A 21,582-nucleotide genomic window follows, 5' to 3' on the forward strand; every position below is an offset into this window, starting at 1 on the left:
CCTTAGGCTCTATAGGGTAACACAGAGGCTGATGATACATCCTTATGCTAAAAGTGAGGGCTTTCCTGGGACACCAGGCTGTGGGCCACCCCCACTCTGAGAATGATGACTGGTTTTCACTGAGCACCAGTAGGAGCACTCTTTTTTTCCTTCCAGTAGCTCTGAAATTTTGCACTGTTGAACCCATGGCCCTTCTGACTACTGTGTACCTTCTCATCCCCTCTAGATGTTTGACTGGATAAGCCACAACAAGGAGTTATTCCTCCAGAGCCATACGGAGATCGGTGTGAGCTACCAGCATGCCCTAGACCTCCAGACGCAGCACAATCACTTCGCCATGAACTCCATGGTGAGTAGGGGGCCTGTTCTCAGCACTGCCTCTGGAGGCAGGGCAGTGGGGGTGAGGAGAGTTGGGGGGGGTGGAGAAGGAGGAGGGAGGGGTAGAAACAGACTTGAGACCTGAGTAAGAGGGTGGGACTCTGAACAGGCGGACTCTTTAGCACTCCATGGGGATGTGTGCAGGACATGTGGCCAGCCAGCTGTGCCTATAGCAGATTATGGCCCATTTCTGCCTCCAGACTCTGCTTTACTTGATGAAAGGAAGGTGCTGGGGTTGTAGAAGGCATTTGCTCAGCACAGGACGATAAGGGATAGTTGCTGGTTCCACTCTGCTGATTTAACCAACGTCTTTTGGTCCCTAGCACATGCGAGTCACTGAGCTGGTTTGGAGAGGGACCTCAGGCTCACTGGAAATGTTTCATTGGAAATAGTTGAGTGAATCAGGGCTGTTTATACTGGAGAAGGGGAGCCTTAAGGGACACACAGTTGCTGCCTTTAGATATTGGAAGGGCTGCCTTTAGAGAGAGAAGGCTGGAATTGCTTTGTGTCGGTCTAGGAGGGACCGTCCAGGGGAGTGCACTTGGAGGGGGAGGCAAGATGGCTCAGGGAGATGGGATGCACTGGGGGTTAGTGAAGTCCCCAGGTTGAAGAGTGTTCAAGGGGATGCTGAATTCACAGGAATATTTGCTAGCTGTGTGGTCATAGGGAATTTACTTCTCTGGCCTTCAGTTTCTTCATTCATAAAATGGAAATAATAGCCACCTTCTAAGGTTGTTGTGAGGATCCCATGAGTCAATTATAAAGTCAGTTGGAGTTGTGCCTGGTACATAGTAGATTATCAGTTAATATTGGTATGATAATAATGATAGTGATGATGGTGATATAGAAGTCTAGTCCAGATAAAACCTGTGACCCCTTGTAAACCTAACACTTTGGGATACTGTTTTTCCATATGGTTGCCCCAAGACTTTTTTTCAAAATCTTGTCTGCCCTTAGAACCTGCTGTATTCAGATGCCTGTAGCCTAATTATGCCTCAACTTACCTCCCTCTGTTTTTCTGCCCACTCTTCCTACTTGTGCTCCTTGTCCAAAAGAATAGCTCCACCATCCCCCATATATCTGAACACCAAAGACACCTTCTTATTTGAACCAGTGGTGCTGAGAGGGGGACAAGTGTTAGAAAAATGTAAACATGGAGAATCACAGAGGCCAAAAAACAATTTCATTTCTACCAGGTTGTTTTAAATACAGTATGTACTAAGACTTCATGTACTGAAGAAGAAACAAATTTGGCCTTAAGCTGTTCAGTATCTAGTTGAGGTAATAACCCAATCGTGGTGCAGCTTGATATGTGCAGTGATAGAGAAACACTGAGTTAACTGAGAACCCTAATACCTCAGTGGTTTAAAGCAGCAGGGATTTATTTCTTGGGCCTATCACGTGCCCATCACTGGCTGGTAGGAGCTCTGCTCATCACAGGCACCCAGGACTCAGGCTGACCGAGCAGCTGCTGCCTCAGATGCTGCTGGTTGCCCCCTACAGGCTGGCTCTGAAGCATTCACTTAGAAGAAGTGACACATGCCACATTCACTCACACCTCATTAGCTGACACCAGGCATACGGCCACATCGAACTTGCTGGGTGGAGATATATGGTCCTACCATGTGCTGGGGAGGAGAACATAGGGTATCTGTGAATAGCCCTGATGACTAGGCCAGGGAACCGTAGCAGGGTGGAAGGTAGAGAGGAGCATCACGAAATTAGCAGAGAAAGCTAACTGTGGCCGCAGAATGGAAGGTGTGGGACCAGGCACGGAAAACATCAACATGATTTTGTTATCAGTTTTTGCCTACAACTGACTTGTGTCTTCATCTAAATGTAAAGACTCATTTCCTTCCACCCAGTCTCCCATAATTATGTCTCATCCCTGGCTCACTTTAGTTGCAGAGAAGGAAAGCAATTGATCACAGGTGATTAAGAATGTGAACTCAAATCTAGTCAAGTTTGATTATCTGGGTACCTTGTGGACTTCCCCTGGTGAATTTGACAAATTCTGTGTCAGATTCTTCATGTCACCCAATTGCTTGGCCCTAAGGCAGACAGACTCATTTTAATAAGAAGCGAAGACAAACGTAATTAGGGAGGTAAGTCTGCCACCAAGCCCCTCAAAACAATGAACTACAAAGCTAAATAGAGCCGTTGGCTTTGAATTATCCACACTGCTGCTCCTCTCTGTTAATATGGATCGCTGAGAGTTAATGGCACAACAAAAACCTTCCTCCTGACAAATTTACTTTTGAAGTCTCCATTTTCAGGACAAAAAACAAAGGAGGGAATTTACTGAAGGGAAACATCTTGTGGAGTTGGTAGAGAGAGAAGAGGAGATTTAATATACAATAGCCAGTTAGCTTGTCCAGCGCATCTTATAGTTTCCCAGGGCCGACTGTGAAGGCATGTCGCTCGCAGAGGCCTCCTTGCACTGATTAGGCTGGCTCTCCTCTCTGGCTGGAGGGCGAGGCAAGGGAAACCCCAGGGTTGTTTGATCAAATTGCCTGGGCTCTGTGTCTTTGTTAACCAGTAGGTTTACGGGTTTGTTATTAAAAGCAACTCCCACAAAGAGGAATGTCAGCATCCCAAACAGGTGAAAGGAGGGAATTACAGACTCCTTTTCTCTGGCCTGAGTGATGGATGTTGCTGCCAAAAAACAGATGAATGCAAGCAGCTACTGCTGGAGCCCAGTGACTATAGAATGATCCGCTACTCAGGGCAAGTGGGGGTGTGGATTGTTCTGTAAATTCACTGAGGCATTTCTGTTTCTGTTCTTGGAAATTATACATCTACCTCTACATACACCCACAAATCTGTCCATGTAAATGTACCTGTAGCGTGCTTTGTTTCAGGTTATAGGTAAGTTCTTTTGGTATTCATTGCTGAAATAGGCTAGTGATTCCATACCTTTTGGGGAGGTCACAGACCCCTTGAAATCTAATGAAGCTTGTGAGTCCTCTCCTCAGAGTAATATGTATGTGAACACATTTTTTTTTAGATAATTTCAGGGGATTCAAGAGTATCCTAAAGCCTATCAACCAACCTCCCCAGTTTAAGATCTTAAGAACTTCATGATTTCTTCATGTATTCATTCCACAAATAATTAAGGATCAGATATTGTGCTGGTTGTTGGGCATATGGTGGTGAACAAAAGAGAGATGGTCTGCCCCATAGAGGGTCCAGTGGAGAGACAGATGTTTAATAAATAATCTCACAAATAAATATATAATTATAAACCAGTAAGTGTTATGTTGGAAGAGTAAGGTATGCTATGATAGAATATAATAAAAGGAACTCAATTTAAATGGGGAGTCAGGTACATTTTTAATTGACAGTCAACCCTGACTTAAAGGTCATTGTTTTTTTTTTATTGATAGTAATTAACGGTCTGTGAATTAACTCTATGATCAAAGAACTTATAATTAAAGAATTCCTAGGTATATTGTTTTATAAATAAAATTAATCAACTTATAATTTATCTGGTTTTTAAGTTTTGTTTTCATGTGTCTAATTTTATATGCTGGTTAAAGACCCAACTCCAGCTGAGGTGACCACTACTGAGAAATAAGTGCATATCATTAAATCATAGATGAAAAGCCAGAAGTTTCCTAAGTTCTATCAATGAATTGGTACCAATAAAGGCCATCAATTATTAATACACCGAGAGTGTGGGAGTGATACCCTTCAGAGTAAGATACATGAGCAACTCTGAAAGGAAAAGGTTAAAATTGGTTGATCTTTGGATTTTTGCCATAACATGTTTTTTTTTACAATTCCCACTGGGAAATTCTAGTTTTTTGATCATCAAAATAACAACAGCAATGATAATGATAATAATAATAATATCATCCTCCCTACTAAACCTAGTAGGAAAATATTCTCAGGCTTCTTACAGTGCCCCCAGAAAACCAGGTTTCTTGAGCTCTCTGAGGCCCTTCTCTTGCTTAATTGTGCCTGTTGTTGTGGAATCCATTCTCACAAATTCTCTTTCCTCTGAGTGTGCTCTTCTCTGATGGGAGTGTGGACAGATGGAAGTAGGGTTGAGCTGTAATATGCAATGAAACAATCATGGAGCCATCCATGTTCTATTTTTTCATGAAAAAGACATAGGAGTAAATCCAAACGTAATGCAGTCTTATTTACAATTTTAATTAGCTGGTTCTTTGGGAAAAAAATAAATTGCTAATGGCTTCTGTCTAGAGTTCTAAAATATGAAATGGTGTTCATTTTCTATTATTATGACTGTAAGGATTCACATTAGTGATAACCATGTGCAGCTGGGTGGTAGGAATCCTTTCTGCTATAGCATGTTTGATAGCTGCTTTAGTCCTATTAATTTGTTCACCAGAGGCACATATTGCCATTTGTGTGTAAATCGGACCAATTGCAGCGAAGACTGTGGTGTTCTTTCTCTTTGTTTTGAGGGAGAATTACAAATGGTAGCACCAAGGAAAAGTCAAATCTGGTGCAAGAGAAATAAAGATCCTGAGGCAGGTCTCCTGACCCCAATTTGAGAAGCCTTGCTCTCGGGTCATCTGTCATCTTTGATGCTTGGCATTCCCAAACCATGATGCTGTAGCACTTTCCCAACCCCAGACACAGAACACTTTTTATAATAACAATGTTTCTAGATTTCAGTGTAAACACACATACAGACACACTATTGTGATGTTTAAATAGCCAGTATTTGATCCTGCCATAGCTGCAAAGCACCTTAGTAAACATAGAACCTGTTTAAAGAAGAAAAAGATGAAGAAGAGGAAGAAGAGGAGGAGGAGAAGGAAAAGGAAGAAAAAGTGATCTATCTTATCTGGTGTGCATTTGTCTTTATAGTACAATTTTTTTCAAAGAATCACATAGTGAGGGATGCCTGGGTGGCTCAGTTGGCTGGGCATCCAACTCTTGATTTTGGCTCAGGTCATGATCTCAGGGTCCTGGGATTGAGCCCCACATGGGGCTTTGTGCTCAGTTGGGAGTTTGCTTGAGGATTTTCTCTCTCCCTCTGCCCCTCCCACAACTCGCACAAGCTCTCTCTCTCTCAAATAAATTAATATTAAAAAAGAATCATGTAGTGAGCTTGCTAAAAATGCATATTTCTTTTGGCTCCCACCCTAGTCATAGACAATCATAATCTCTGGAGGATGGGGCCCTAGGAACTTGCTTTTTTAACAAGTTCCCCCAGGTGATTTATATGCACATTGAAGTTAGAGGACTGTTGTTCTGTGGAATCTATAAGTATGAAACAGTCACTCCCTAAAATAAAACATCAAAGGTCTGAAAGACAGTCCATTTACAGCATGATAACATGAGAAGCTCCATAGACCCACTCTCCAGTGAAACTGGTAAAAATTATTTAATTTAATTTAATTATTTTTGGGGGAAATTATTTTACAACAACAATATTTAAAGTCTCTGGAAATGGTCCTAAGTGCATTCAGCAAATGAAGAAATGTTTATTCAAGAAAATCTACTAAAACTCAATAAGAACATTGAGTCTGTGGTATTTGAACCAAGACCCACTCTCTCCCTTTCCCTTCCCAGTTCAGTAAGATGAAATTGCCCTCCAAACTGGTGCAACCAAGAACACAGGGCCCCCAACTCCCAGTTGAAGGACTGTCATCACTGGACATTTCTTATCCTGTCCCAAGCTACCTGTTGCTGAAGCTAAGTTCTGGGTGAGTGTGGCCAAGCAGGGGGAACTCCTTCTTCTGCCTAGCTCCTACTCATGGAACAGAGGCTCTACCATAGGTGCAACACCACTGAGAATCCTAGGGCCCCAATCTCCCTTTCCCCAGCTTGTCAGGCAGAGGTTCCGGCTGGGAGAGGCAAACTGAAGCCTGAGGCTACTCATCCTATTCACTGAGTTTTCAGCTGCTAAAATTGGGGGGGGGGTGTCACTCAGGAAGTACACCATTGTCCCTAACTCCAGCCCCAGAGCCATGACTCAGAGATTTGCCTGCGGGTGGAAGCAACTGAAACAGAGAGCTCCAAGTCTTTTTCCAAGGGAACTGACCTCATTTGCAACAGAGAGTGGAGAAGTTTAAGCCAACAGCAGTCTCAAACATACCCTTAAGGAGATTCTGGTGAAAAGCAATTGGGAGAATTGGTAGAGTCATTGGAGATACAGGATAGATAGTAGGCAGGCTAGTGTGCTAGAGAGAACTGGGGAAAGAGACTTTTTGGGTACAGAACAAATCTCAAACACAGACCTCACAGACTCTCCCTTCAAAGGAGACTAAATTTGGTTGGATAGGTCTGCGGAGCATTTTTATGCCCCAGGACATTATCGAAAATAATAGAATAATCACCTGGCAATTAGTGGAATTTAATAGCTACAAGTGGTCAGAGAAAATTAAAGAGAGCACTACCAAGACCACTGTCATCCTAGGGTGATCATGGGGATACTCAAGGCAGTACCACCTGGGGAACAACATCTGAGGTCACCCACTGTAGGAGCTGAGGTGGAAATAGTCTTCACTAAAATAGTCCAGCCAGTCACAAAACAAATAAGCAAATAACAATAACAAGCCCCAGAAGTGGGAGATTAGGACTCAACAGTGCTATAATGTATTATTTAAAATGTCCAGTTTCCCCCCCAAAATTATAATACATGCAAAAGAACAAAAAAATATAACCAGGAAAAAAAAAAAACAGATAAAAAGCATACACTGGAAAGAGCAAGCAACAGAAATTGCTGGTGAGAGTGACCAGATGTCAGATTTAACAAAAATTTCAAAGTATCCATTATAAATGTTTTTTTAATGAAACTGATAAATTATTGAACACTACATCTGAAACTAATGATGTACTGTAAGTTGGCTAATTGATCTTAAATAAAAAAAATGAAGCTAAAGGAAACAATGATTGAAGAAGTAAAGGAAGGTTTGATGATAATGTCTCCTTAAACAGAGAATATCAGTGAAGAGTTGGAAATTATAAAAATGAACCAAAAGGAAATTCTGGAGTTGAAAAATACAATTACTGAAATGAAAAATTCACTAGAAAAGCTCACCAGTAGATTTGAACTGTCAGAAGAAAGAATTAGCAACCTTGAAAATAGATCAATATAAATTATACAATCTGAAGAATAGAGAGAAAAGGAATGAAAAAAACCAGGACCTCAGAAAAATATGGTATAACATAAGTATACCAACATATGCATAATGGGAGTACTAGAAGGAGAGGAGAGAGAGAATAGAATAGAAAAATATTAGAAGAAATAATGGCTGAAATCTTCCCAAATTCATTAACCAACATTACACAGCCAGGAAGCTTAGGAAGCTCTAAGTCAGATAACTGCAAAGAGACCTACAAACAGACACATCATAGTAAAAATACTGAAAGCAGGGGCACCTGGGCGGCTCGGTTGGTTAAGCATCCATCTCTTGATTTCAGCTCAGGTCATGATCTCAGTGTCCTGAGATCAACCCCATGTGGGTCTCCACACTGGGCATGGAGCTTAAGATGCTCTCTCTCTCTCTCTCTCTCTCTCTCTCTCTCTCTCTTTCTCCCTCTCCCCCTCTCCCCTCTCCCCTCTCCTTCTGCCCCTCCCCCCTCTAAAAAATACTGAAAGCAAAGACAAAGAAAATCTTGAAATCAGCATAAGAAAACTGACTTGTCACAAGGGAATTCCAATAAGTTTAATAGCTGATTTCTTATCAGAAACAATGGAGGCCAGATAATATTTTCAAAGTGCTCAAAGGAAAACACTGTCAACCAAGAATCCTATATCCAGCAAAGCTAGCCTTCATAATGAAGGTGAAATAAAGATACCCTCAGCTAAACAAGTACTGCGAAAAGTTGTTGCCAGCAGACACACTTTATGAGAAATTATGAAAGAAGACCCTAAACAGTAATTTGAATCCACACAAAAAGACAAAGAGTACCAGTAATGGTAATTATGTAACTATAAAAGACAATATAATGCATATTTCTTTTTCTCTTAGTTGATTTAAAAATTAATTGAATAAAATGTGTATAATGTGCTATTGGGCCTGTAACATACAGAAATATATGTGCCAGTAAAGCACACGCGGTGAGTGGGAACAAAGCTGTATTGGAATAAGGAAATTACTTCATATGGTAACTTGAATCCACAAGAGCAAATGAAAAGATCCAAAAATGATAAATAAGGAGGTTAATATAACAAAAGCTATAAATATATACTTATTCTTTTTTCTTGTTCCTGCTTCTTTAAAAGACATGTATAAAATAGATAATATAACAATCTAACTTTAAGTTTGTAGCATTTATAGGTGTAATGTATATAATAAAATATCACAAAAAGGAAGGAAGGGAATAAAGCAGTACAGGAGTAACATTTTTACTCACTGGAATTAATTACATCTGAAGCTGATTCTGATAAGGGAAGATGTGTATGGTAAGCTCTAGAGCAGTGGTTAAGAAAATAACTCAGAAAATATAGTGAAAAAAATCAGTAAAGATGTTAAAATGCTACATTATAAAATATTCACCTAATGCAAAAGAAAGCAGTAGAGGAAGAATAAAGGTATAAAAAATGTGATGTAGATTAATAGTAAAATGGCAGACATAAATCCAACTATATGAATAATGACATTAAATGTGAAAGGGTTAAACACTTTAATCAAAGGTAGAGATTGTCAGCCTGAATTTAAGAAAAAGAAACGAGATCCAACTACAGATTTTCTATAGGAGACACACTTCAGATTCAAAGATTATAATACATTGGAAGTAAAAGGTTGGAAAAAGATGTATTATGCAAACAGCAACCACAAGAAAGCCAGAGTGGCTGCATTAATAACAGACTTTTAAGTAGACTTTAAAACAAAAAGTGTTACTAGAGATACAGAGGGACATTTTGTAATAATAAAATTATGGGTCATTCCTTTAGGAAGGCATAACAATTATCTAAACATATATGTACCTAACAACAGAGCACCAAAATACTAGAAATGAAACTGACAGAAATGAAGGGAGAATACAACGCTACAATAATAGAGACTTTGACACTCTCACTTTTAATAATGGGCAGAACAACTAAGCAGATCAGCAAGAAAATAGAAAACTTGAAGCAAGGAAGTAGAGGCTATAAACCAAATTAACCTAACAGACATCATGGAATGCTCCATCCAACAACAGCAGACCATACATGTTTCCCAAGGGTACATGAAAATTGTCCAGGATAGATCATGTGCTAGGTCATAAAACAAACCTCAATAAATAGAAAGGATAAAAATAATATAATTCTGACCACAATGGAATAAAATTAGAAATCAACAACAGAAAGAAATTTGGGAAATTTGCAAATATGTGGAAATTAAATAACACACTCCTAAGTACACAATGAGTCAAAGAAGAAATAAAAAAGAAATTGGAGTGACGATTGGGTGGCTCAGTGAATTAAGTGTCCAACCCTCGATTTCAGCTGTCATGATCTCGGGTTTGTGAGATCAAGCCCTGTGTTGGGCTCCACACTGGGTGTGGGGCCTGCTTGGGATTCTCTGTCTTCCTCTGCCTCTCCCCACTGCTCACACACTCTCTTTGTCCCTCTAAAAAAAGAAATACCATGAAACCAAAACCAGACAAAAACATCACTCAAGAAAAGAAAGGTACAGACCCATATTCCTTATGAGTATGGATGCAAAAATTTCCAATGAAATACCAGCAAACTAAATACAGCAACATATAGAAAGAATTATATACCATGACCAGTGGGAATTATTCCAGGATTGTGAGGTTGGTTTAACATCAGTAGAGTAAAAAATAAAAACCACATGGTAATCTCAGTAGACTTAGAAAAAGGATTTAGCAAAATCCAACACCTTTTCATAATAAAAGCAACTAAATAGGAATAGAAGAGAACTTTCTCAACCTGTTAAAGGGCTGCTATCTGTGAAAAACCAACAGCTAATATCATACTTAATGATTAAAGACTGGATACGTTCCACCTAAGATTAGGAACAAGACAAAGATGTTTGCTCTTGTCACTTTCTATTCAATATTGGAGGTTCTAGCCAGGGCAATTATTCAGGAAAAAGAAAAAGCATCCAAACCAGAAAGGAAGAAGTAAAACTATCTTTATTCTTAGATAATGTGACCTTGCATATGGAAAATCCTAAGCCATCCACTAAAAAACTATTAGAAGTAGTAAATGAGTTCAGTAAGGTTGCAGGATACAGAATCAATATACGAAAATCAATTATATTCCTACATACTTAAAATGAACAATCTGAAAATGGAATTAAGAAAACCATTCCATTTACAATAGCTTCAAGAAGAATAAAATACTTGGGAAACTTTTAACAAAAGAGGTGTACTACTTGTACTCTGAAAACTACAAAAACATTGTTGAAAGAAATTAAAGAGCTAAATAAAGGGGAAAACATCTCATATTCATGGATTGAAAGACTTTATTGTCTGCCATTTCAAAATGGCAATCAGTCTACAGATTCAGCACATTTCTATCAGAATCCCAGCTGGCCTGTAGAAGCTGATTCTCAAATTCACATGGAATTACATGGGACCCAGAATAGCCAAAACAGTCTTAAAAAAGTGGGAGGACTCCTATTTCCTGACTTTAGAACTTTCCACAAAGCAGTAGTAATCAAGACAGTATGGTACCAGCATGGGATAGACATATAGATCAATGGAACAGAATTGAGAGTCTGTAAATAAACCCATATGTCTGTGGTCAGCTGAGTTTTGACAAAGGTACCGAGACCATTCAATTTGGAAAGAATAGTTTTTTCAACAAATGGTGCTGGGACAACTGGATAGCCCCATGCAAAAGAATGAAGTTGAACCTTTCCTCACATTAAATTAAAAACAAATAAATTGGTCTTCATCAAAATTAAAAAACTTTGTGCTTCAAAAGATATAATCCAGAAAGTGAAAAGATAACCCACAGAATGGAGAAAGTGTTTGCAAACCATTTATCTGATAAGGGACTTGTATATAGAATATATAAGGAATTCTTACAACTCAATAAGAAAAGACAACCTAATTAAAAAATGAACAAAGGAGTGGCACCTGACTGGCTCAGTCAGTGGAGCATACAACTCTTGATCTTGGGGTCATGAGTTCAAGCCTCATGCTGGGCATAGAGCTTCCTTAAAAAAAAAAAAAAATGGACAAAGGATCAGTTTAGACGTGTCTTCAAAGAAGATATACAGATGGTCAATAAGTACATGAAAAGAAGCTTGACATTGATAGTCATCTGGGAAATGCAAATCAAAACCACAGTGAGATATCATTTTACACCCATTAGAATGATTATAATCAAAAAGTCAGATAATAACAAATGTTGGCAAGGACATTGAGAAATCCAAACCCTCTTACACTCCTTCATACACTGAAGGAGTGTAACATGGTGGACCACTTTGGAATATAGTTTGGCAGTTCCTCAAACAGTTAAAACATACAGTCACCATATGTCCCAGTGATTCAATTCCTATGTATATACCCAAGAGAAATGAAAACATATGTTCACACAAAATGCCCATACATTGTACACAAGTGTTTATAGAAACATTATTCATAATAACCAAAAGGTGGAAATAGCCCAAATTGTCCATCAACTGATGAATGGATAAGCAAAATATGGTATATGCATATAACGGAATATTATTTGCCCATAAAAAGGAATGAAGTGCTGGCACATACTTGTTGGATAAATAAGGATATTAAGCATGCCACAGCATCTGTTGCCAACCTAGAACAGTTTGGGTAGCAAGGATGCAGAACTGGTAAGGCAGGGCCTTCACTTCTGCAGGAGCCCTATAGGACATGACTCTAGCAGAAGCTGAACAACCTTTGGAAGGGAGGGGGTGGAAGCAATGGGTTCCATCACGAGTGGGCCTGGGAGCCAGGCGGCTTACAAGGTCCTCAGGTGATGCATAATAAATTCCAGAAACAAGTGGACTGGATGATCTTTCACATTCCACCTGATCTTGAGCATCTTTTTTTCTGAGGTTCTAATCCTAAAGGTGGAGGTAAAGCAACTAAAATGTGTCCCTTCCTGATGAGAATGAATGTGATCCTATGTTTGCTGTCAACACTGGGATTCCTAAGGCAGGCCTTCTCAGGAAACCTATACTTGTAAAATATTGCACATATCACCAGCCAGACCTATTCTTACGAATCAAGTTGAACAGGATGCAGTGTTTGTATCTCCACAAACATCCATGTGGGTGGAATTTTGCTCTTCTTCCAACTCAGTAGGAGGATTAGATTTTATTTTCTGATCTGCTCCGTATCCATTTATGAATCCTTGCTCTTGGCACCATTATCAGCATTAAACTTGTCCTAAGGAGAGAGGAAGATGCTTTGGAGGGGGGCAGCAGGGCAACTGGTGCACGTGGCTAAAGCAGCAGTCCTCACCCTGGCTGCCCACTGTAGTCCCCTGGGGAATTTGAAAAAAACCCCATCTGGACCCCACTGTCCTAGACTCTGATTTAACTGTGCTGGAGTGGAACCCAGGAAATAGGTACAAAGTTGAGAACCTGATTGAGAATCACTGGCTCTAGGTGAAGAGAAAAAGCAACTGACGATAGCCAGGGGTCAAACTCAAAAACTACTGGATAATGAGCCTGTGGAACTGGAGGTGAAAACTTCTCTTCAATGTCAGAAGGATCCAGAAAGGATTATCTGTCTTTTTTTTTTTTAAGATTTTTTATTTATTTATTTATTTATTTATTTATTTATTTATTTATTTATTTGAGAGAGCACATGAGAGGGGGGAGGGTCAGAGGGAGAAGCAGACTCCCTGCCGAGCAGGGAGCCTGATGCGGGACTTGATCCCGGGACTCCAGGATCATGACCTGAGCCGAAGGCAGTCGCTTAACCAACTGAGCCACCCAGGCGCCCCCAGAAAGGATTATCTGTCTTTACTCCCTGCTCCTAGCTCCCTACCCCAACCTTTCTAGGTCCCCTATTTGCCTTTGCCCACTGGTCTCGAATCAGCTATGTTTGGGGGACTGGCTTCAATTCAACAGAAAAACCTAGGGAAGCTCCTTGGCTGCCTGCAACTAAGGCTTTCTCAGCCTTGTCCTGATGCACAATGCTGGCTCTTCTCACCAGTAGCCCGTCAACTGGGTCCTTTCTGAAAACCTGCTCTGAGCTGATTCACAGGGCCTGGCTGACCACTCAGATTTCTGACTTGTGGCTGGCACTGGCCTGGTTCAACCTTCTCTCTTAATCATAAGCCCCTCTGGGCCCCAGACTTCCCTCTTCCCCCTCACTCCTGATTCTCTGCGCACAGCCCTGGTACCTCTTTTCTGGCTTCAATCCACTGCTCTCTAGGGCCTTCTGTCATCATGTTCCTTGCCCTCAGGTTATTTGCTGGGCCCTCTTGGTGTATACCCCTTGAGCCGTGTGGCTCAGTTTACCCACACACTCTTACATATTCACATGCAGCCACTGCCTGCTCTCTGACAGGTCTGCAGCTGCCAGGGAGTTAATTTGTCTGAAATTCAGCCAAAGCTGACTCATGCCTCTTCTTTGAGGTCTCCTGGAGCCAAATGAAAAGCATGAAATGGTCTATGAAACCTAGCACGTCAGATGAGATAATGTACACAGAAGGGCTTAAACTGTAAAGCATGACGCAGATATAAAATATTGATAGTAATATGCAGCAGTAACATTGCATATGCCGTTCTGGAGCATGGGTGGTAGCCAGCCAGGAGTACCAGATAAGGGACAGAGACTGATCAAGGACATACAGACGAGTTTGAGAACTGAGAGGTCAGGACCAGGTAGGCATATGGAAAGGGAACATTACAAAAAGCAGAGGTCGGAGTGCCTGACACAGCCGGAGGCCCACAAATGAGCAAGAGCTAAAAAGATTTCCATCAGTAAGTCCTTTTGGCTCTACCCTCAACATATATCCAGAATCTGGTCACTTGTCACCACCTCCACGGCCACTGGTCTAAGCTGCCATCAGTCCTGCCTGGACTATTATTGTAGCTCCTACCTGGTCTCCCTGCTCCTACCTTTGTTCCCTTATGGTCCATTCTCAACACAATGCCTGAATGCTCTTGCCAAGAGTAGGATATATCATATTGTGTCACTCCTTTACTCAAAAATGCTTTAATGCCTTCCTGTCCTTCTCAGGGTACAAGCTGACATCCCCTACCATGGCTTACAAGGCTCTACATGGTCTGGACCCCAGTTACCTCTCAGATCTCAGCCTCTACCACCTACTCATCTGCTCCAGTCACCCTGGGCTTCTTGCTGTTTCTTGAACCCGCCAAGGGCATTCTTGCCTTGTGGTCTTTGCCCCTGCTGTCCCCTCTACCTTGGAGCTTCTTCCTGCCTGCAGCCACATGTTTACTCTCTCACTTCATTCAGGGATAAGCTCAGGTCTTATTCCTGACTTCAGGGGTCAGCCTGCCATGACTTCTCTATTTTAAGTAGTATTTCCCACGTGCATCACATACTATGCTTTTCTCAGCTATATTTTATACAGAACTGAAATAAGAAAGATATAATAAATAGTTATTAATTTATTGTCTGACTCTTCTACTAAAATGTAAGCTCCATGTGCATAGGAAGTTTGTCTGTCTTATTCCCTGTGTGCACAGTGTTTTGCATTATTGAATGAATAGTTGAATAAGACAGCAGATGTAAACTCCAGCAATAAGGCAAGACATTGATAAAAGGAGCAAAGAATTGCCTTAATCTTGAGCTTTCCAGAGGTTCTGCCAAGACAGGGACCTGTTCCTCAGGGTAACTGGCCTTGGGTTTTCAAGTGAAGATTATTGCTCCAAGGAGGGAGAGGACAAGAGACTCCTGCCCATTCTAGAGTTGGGCTATTCTGGGACGTTCAAGGACAAGTCAAGGGCCCCAAAGGGGAGACTTCAGAGATGTAGAAATTTTTATTGAATTCTCTCTCCAGGAGCCCTACTTCTCTGAGATGGGAGTCTTTGAATCTTTGGGAGAAACTTCTCTTCATCATCTCCCCTCTCCTTTTAGGGACACCCTTGGCCAGCCCAACTGCTTTCACATCTATGGCAAAGTAAAACTGTGGTGGAAAGAGCTTGGGCACTAGGTGCGAACTGTTGCTTTGTTTCCTGGCTGGTTGTATGATCATAGGCAAGTTGTTTCAATTTCCTAGAGCCTTACCACTGCGTCTGTAAATGGGGGTGGGGGGATAATGATAGTACCTTTGCCAGGGCTGTTGTAAGGATGAGATGTGATCGGGCGCCGGGTGGCTCAGTTGGTTAAGCGACTGCCTTCAGCTCGGGTCATGATCCTGGAGTCCCGGGATCGAGTCCCTCATCAGGCTCCCTGCTCAGTGGGGAGTCTGCTTCTCCCTCTGACCCTCCCCCCTCTCATGCTCTCTCTCTCTCTCTCATTCTATCTCTCAAATAAATAAAATCTTTAAAAAAAAAAAGGATGAGATGTGATCATCCATTTTAAGCACAACATTTGGCACAATGTAGTGCTTGGCAAATGTTCAGGTACTATTGTCAGGGTCAGGAGTGCTAGAAGAAACAGTTCTCCTTGTTCTCAGAGTTCCTGTCTACAGAGCTTCTCAAACTTTAATGTGCAAGCATATCACTGGGGACAATCTTGTTAAAATGCAGATTCTAATCAGAAAGTTGGGAAGGAGCTTGAGATTCTGCATTTCTAACCAGCTCCCAGGCTGTGCCAATGCACAGATCAAGCTCTGAATATCCAGGCCTACACAAGAAAGGGCTGGGGGAGAAAATACTGGTGAGTATATTTCCATGAAGTGTTATGGCCTCTGCCTGAAATTACTATATTCTAACCCAGAAGAGCCACATTGATCCCAACCACTTTCCCCACTGGTGTTCCAGATCTGATTCCAGCTATACCCATTCTTCCCTAACATGTGAATCCTGTAACGCTGCCTCCTACAAAGATACTCACCCCTCCAAGGAAGTTTCACTCTGGGCTGAGAAAGGAGAGAGAGACCAGTTTCTCTTTGACTGAAATCAGCTCCTGGGTTTCCTTGGCCCTCGGACATATGGCCAGGCACCTGTTTTCATGGCTGCTTAATAGCTTGTGAAGCAAGTGCTGGAGGAAACATTGCTACAGCAAGCCAGGCGAGGGGGACAGAGGGATTCATGGGCCAATGTTATCTTTGCTAAGTGCCGGGGCTGCTCCAACTTCTTTCCTCTCTCCACCCCACAGTGACAGATGCCTTCCACATGGTTTGACCTACTGTCTGGCCAGACCTGAGGAGATAGTCATTCATCAACTGCCCTATTTGGCCCCCTTTAGGGCACCCTGTGGTTTGGGGGAGGTAGAAGTTGGAGGTTTCATTTAGAGCTCATCACATCTCATAGCCATTGTAGAGTTTCAAGCATGGACAGTTCTTATTCCAGATGTTACTATCCCAGTGGCCATATGTTTCGAGGTGGGATCAGCAGGTTTACATGGTAGTGTTAAACTAATTAATCATAAACTGATGCTTTAACAGCATCGGGACCCAAAGTGGGTTTGATACTAGCAAAGATGTAAGCAATACATATGGTAGCATTAAGCTGGAAAGAGGAGGTGAGGCTCAGCTTTTTCTATTGCTCTGGCACGATCTATCTTCTTACTGATACTGAACACTACTCATGAAACCTCTGAAAGCTGTGTGGGAAAATCTCCAAGTATTTTTCCTTATGGCTCTCTCTGAGTGTGACAAAACAAAAACTTAAATTAATATAAGCTGCAGGGCATGAGAAAAAGATAGCTATAAAGAGAGGGGTCATGCAGACTAGGAATCAGGAGGCTGGGGTCTACTAGTCAGCCTCTCTTTCGGTGACTTGGAACATACCACCTAATTGACTAACAAAGTTTTAAACACCTCCTGGGTGGATTCAAGAAACATCTGGGTTTTATTGTTTTTTTTCCTAACTGTAAAATGAGACTGTTAAATGAACTTGGCTTCTAAAAAACTTTAAATGAAGTATGTTTATATTCTTTTCCTTATTAAAGCAGTATTTGCTCATTAAAACTTACTTATTTCACTGGTAGTAAGTTGTGCCTTACTTTAAAAAAAAAAAGCTTTATTAAAGTAAAAAGAGCTGGAGGAGTTTTAGTAATTACAGCTTTCATGGAATACAACCTGACCAGATTCATTAAAGATACGTTAAAATAATTTGTGAAACTAAAAAATATTTAAAATACCAAATCTATTAAAATTAAAAATACTCCACAACCCCTAGCATTATTTGTAGGGGAAAAAAGCCCCAAAGTAGAAACAACCTTTGTGTCTCAATAGAAAGAATGAGTTCAATAAAAATAAATTCCCTTTTGTTCCAACACCCATAGATATCTGATGCTTTGATGTATTAACATCAGTGCTGCGAGCAAGAGCTGGGGGATAAGACGCTATATATTTCCTCTGTATAGTTTTAGAACATTTTCCCCCAATTACTAAAAATATGTATATCCCAAAATTATTTTTGTAAACGTTTCTCTATACATAAAAGAATTAAGATGACAAAAAGAGCCTAGAGGAAGTTCCTACCGCCATGCATATCTGTGCAAAGTAAGCATTCAATAACTAATAACATTCGGGTGCGCTTCCCTGGTATACATAATGTTAGTAATATGTACATTCTCAGCTAAGGCCCTACTGTTTATATATTTTGTACTTAGCATTTTGGTTTGAGATCCGGTTTGCATTTGACCCAAGTGATTTTGCTGAGTACCTTGGCCCTCGGCCGGGTGTTTGCCTGGCTTCCCTCCCTTGACTTTTGGATTTGGAGAGTCAAGGTCTCCGGGGCTTGTCTGGACTGAGCCCCTTTCAGGAAGGTGGCCCCTATGTGGCCGTTGTGCCTCACCTCCTGTGGTGATCTTATGGGATCACAACTTCCATATTCATAATAATAACTTAAAAGCTGCAGTCCGTTAACTGGAATGGAATTGAGAACCCTATGTGCAGAACTCACTCTTCCCAGAGATGAGACAGCTCTTCTGTGGTTCCCCTCTGCCTCTGAACATGAGAAGCGTCACCCCTGGATGACTAAGTGAAGGGCCGCAGGCCTGGCCTGGGGAGGAGGCTTCTGCCACCTTTGGCAATAGGGTCAATGATGAGGCAAAGGATCTGTCCCCTTGTGTGAGGACAAGACTTGCCCACTTCTGGGTACTCTGAGTATGCCAGAGTTGTGGAGATGCCCTAAGAAGACTATCCCAAGAGACAAAGACCTCTGCTTTTCCAGCTTAAGGTATGAAAGGACACTGTGTGTGTTGCAAGGACATGGCTCACAGAGTGAGTCACTTGCTGATTCTGAATCTCTGCTCTCTCTGGGTCAAGGAAAGACCTGTGGACAATTCAGGGCCTCGGACCCTTGAATCCTAGGAAAAGGGTCTCTGCCACAGAGGAGGTGTGGCATGCAGGGCAGTGTCCTGGCAAGGGATGAGAGCAGCTTCGCCTGCTGTAGGGCAGGGCACCCATGGCAGGCTACTGTGGAAAGGGACTCTTCCCCAGGGACAGGAGGGGACACTGTGGCATGTTCTCTGTGAAATACAGTGGGACTTTGGGTTGTTGAAATATCTGCCTCTTGTTGGAATAGTTGATAGATTTTTCTGTTTGTTATGCTTTTTTACTAATACTTTGATTTAGTTTGCACTTAATTTGGTGAGTTAATACCAGTCTCCGGAAACTGGATGAGGGAAATGTCATCCATCGAGTTATCAGTTATATGTCAGACAACACACTAGATGCTTTATGTTATCTCATGTAACCCACAGGAGAGAGTTTCTGATTCAGCATGGGGACATATGGCCAAGGTGTAAAATTCACCCTTGCTTTTAGGAGCGAAGTGAATGAGATTCAAATAATATAGTCAGCAATGATCTGCTCTTGCCATCAACCCCTAGCCCAGAGCTTAAGGTTACCAAAATGATAGCTTCTATCAAATGATTATTTCTAGAAGAGCCAGTATCTCTTTCAGAGTGTACTGTGTAAGAAACTTGGTTTAGGGAGAAAATTTAGCTAGGTTTTTAAATGGAAAGTTATTATTATCTTGCAAGCAACTTTGCTTGTTTTTGTAGCCAGTGAGGGCAGCCAGGAACCAGGTTCAAAGTGAGATGTTTTGGCAGGACTGAAAACTTTCATCAGGGTTCTGCTAACTAGTTCTTCCAGGAGGGTGACCGCTTGCTTCACTGATTTCAGTTGTTCACAGCAGGGGGCAAGGCCTTGGGAGAAGGGCCATCCATCCTGTGATGTCCAATTAATGACTGCAGGAATGAAACAGGAAAGCAGAATTGAGGCAACAAAAGCAGAGGGAGGGTGTAAGTATAGAGGGCTTTTGAGTTAGCGAGATTTTTGCTGCGATTTAATTATATTTTCTATTTGTGACCAAAGTGATGGTGGGAGGGAGAGGCCTTGGCAGGGTGGCAGGTTGGACGGGGTGGGTCATGCCTCACTCTGTGCTGCAGGTGCATTGCATTTTGCAGAGTAGATCCTGTTTACATCTTGGACTATGCGATACTGTGAATAATGATAAGGTTAATTGCACTGCATATATGTGGGGGATTTAAATTAATAAAGCAGTTTTGAGGTAAGGACTTAAGAAAATACTCATGAAACCGGAATTATTAGTCCCATTACTAACTTCTGGCCAGGGAAACTGGTTAGTCTAGGCAGCTCAGCTCAAGGGAAGGGGCTGATGAGGAGAGGGGGAGAGAAGCATCTGGTCCTCAGTCACTTGGAGGCTGAAGAACTCAGGGGACCCAGCTGCAGCCGTGGCCCGCACATGACAGGCCAGAGAGCAGAATCACGATGAAGGGCAGAGACATGTGGACAGCCAAGGCTGGGCTATGTCCACTCCAGGGTAGGCAGCACTATTCTCCCTGTCTCACCCCATGCAGACTTCTCCTTGCTGACCCTTGAGTGCGCAGAGTAGTCTTTTAAAAGCATAAATCAGGTCATGGTGTTCTTTTGTTGAAAACATTCCTGTTGCACATGGACACTTGAAATCTTTGAGTTACCGTTGTTTCTTCAGTTTATGCCTTTCCTCCTCCATAGAAGAGGGTTTGGGGAGGGGAATAGATTTAGTCAGTTTTCCCCTAGTCAGTGCTGAAGATAAGACAAGAAGAGGGGTGCCTGGGTGGCTCAGTCGGTTGGGACTCCAACTCTTGGTTTCAGTTCAGGTCATAATCTCGGGGTTGTGGGATCGAGCCCCATGTTGGGTTCTGTGATAGGCATGGAGCTTGCTTGGGATTCTCTCTCCCTCCCTCTTCCCCTCCCCTGCTTGCTCTCTCTCTTTCTCTAAAATAAATAAATAAATAAATAAATAAATAAATAAATAGTACAGAACAACACTGTGTCCCCTTATGTTCTTTCTACATTCAATCTGGAACTGACCCCGCTTACTCAAATAGAATGTCTGAGATTATTTAGTTCAACACCCTCCTTTTAAGGATAAAGAACCTGAGGCACAGGGGTGGCAAGTGACACCTTAGAGGAGTGTTAGAGCTGGACCAGAACTCTTGTCTCCTGACTCCTGGCCAAGTGAATTTGATGCCCTTGACTGATGGACAGCTCTGCAGATGGAAAGGCATTTTTGGCTGGCAAGGCAGAATAGCAGGGCCAGATTGGAGGGAGTGGAGGACGCCCCTGGTAGGGAATGGAAAGGCTTGAAAGAATGAAAATATCTATTCCTGTTGGCCACGTCACCAGGACAAACATGACTCCCAAATGCTCCTTAATGGAGGCATAAACAGTGACGCAGAAGAACCACAGGGATGGATTGACCAAAGGCCATGACAAGTCATTTATGCATAATGACTAAGCACCCCTATTTATTCACTCTTAACCCAGCTCTTTAACCTTGCTCTTTCTTTTCAAGTCATTGGAGACCTTCTCTACCATTCCTCTCTTTTCATTTGGTTTTTGGCTACCATTTAGAATCTAGCTGCGCATTTGTCTCAGGTTCTAGGCTGAAGGAAGACGAAGAAGGTGATGATGATGGACCGGGCCACGTGACTTGCCTGCAGTGTTTAGCTATTTTGAAAGGGGGCTGTAGAGAAGAATAATGAGCAAATTCATGAGTCAACATGATATTTATCCCTCTATTGTGAGGAATACTCCCTCTACTTCTTTTGTAAAGCATAATCATTGTTAGTTTTAGTAAGACATTTCTCTGCCCACTGATAAGGAAACAAAGAGGCATTTACTGTGCTAGTCTCCAGAATGTGAAGTGTAAGCTGTGGTCTTTTGTTTGTGTTTGTTTTTAGCTTTTATTTGTG

The 21,582-nt window shown here is 41.8% G+C and overlaps 1 protein-coding gene across 10 annotated transcripts in view; it reads left to right on the forward strand.

Annotated features, from left to right (window-relative positions):
- The window catches only part of KALRN (kalirin RhoGEF kinase), a 694,375-nt gene that overhangs the window by 250,759 nt on the left and 422,034 nt on the right, over positions 1 to 21,582 (forward strand). For all 10 annotated transcript variants that reach the window (XM_088024799.1, XM_088024801.1, XM_088024804.1 and 7 more), the window contains exon 6: positions 227 to 349. In XM_088024799.1, coding sequence (XP_087880925.1) covers positions 227 to 349 — 123 coding nt within the window. The remainder of the gene's footprint in view (positions 1 to 226; positions 350 to 21,582) is intronic.

Source organism: Eumetopias jubatus, unplaced genomic scaffold (assembly GCF_037043125.1).
Source record: "Eumetopias jubatus isolate StellerSeaLion01/CBP00866 unplaced genomic scaffold, mEumJub1_p1.0 scaffold_1, whole genome shotgun sequence".
NCBI classification, from domain to species: Eukaryota; Metazoa; Chordata; class Mammalia; order Carnivora; family Otariidae; genus Eumetopias; species Eumetopias jubatus.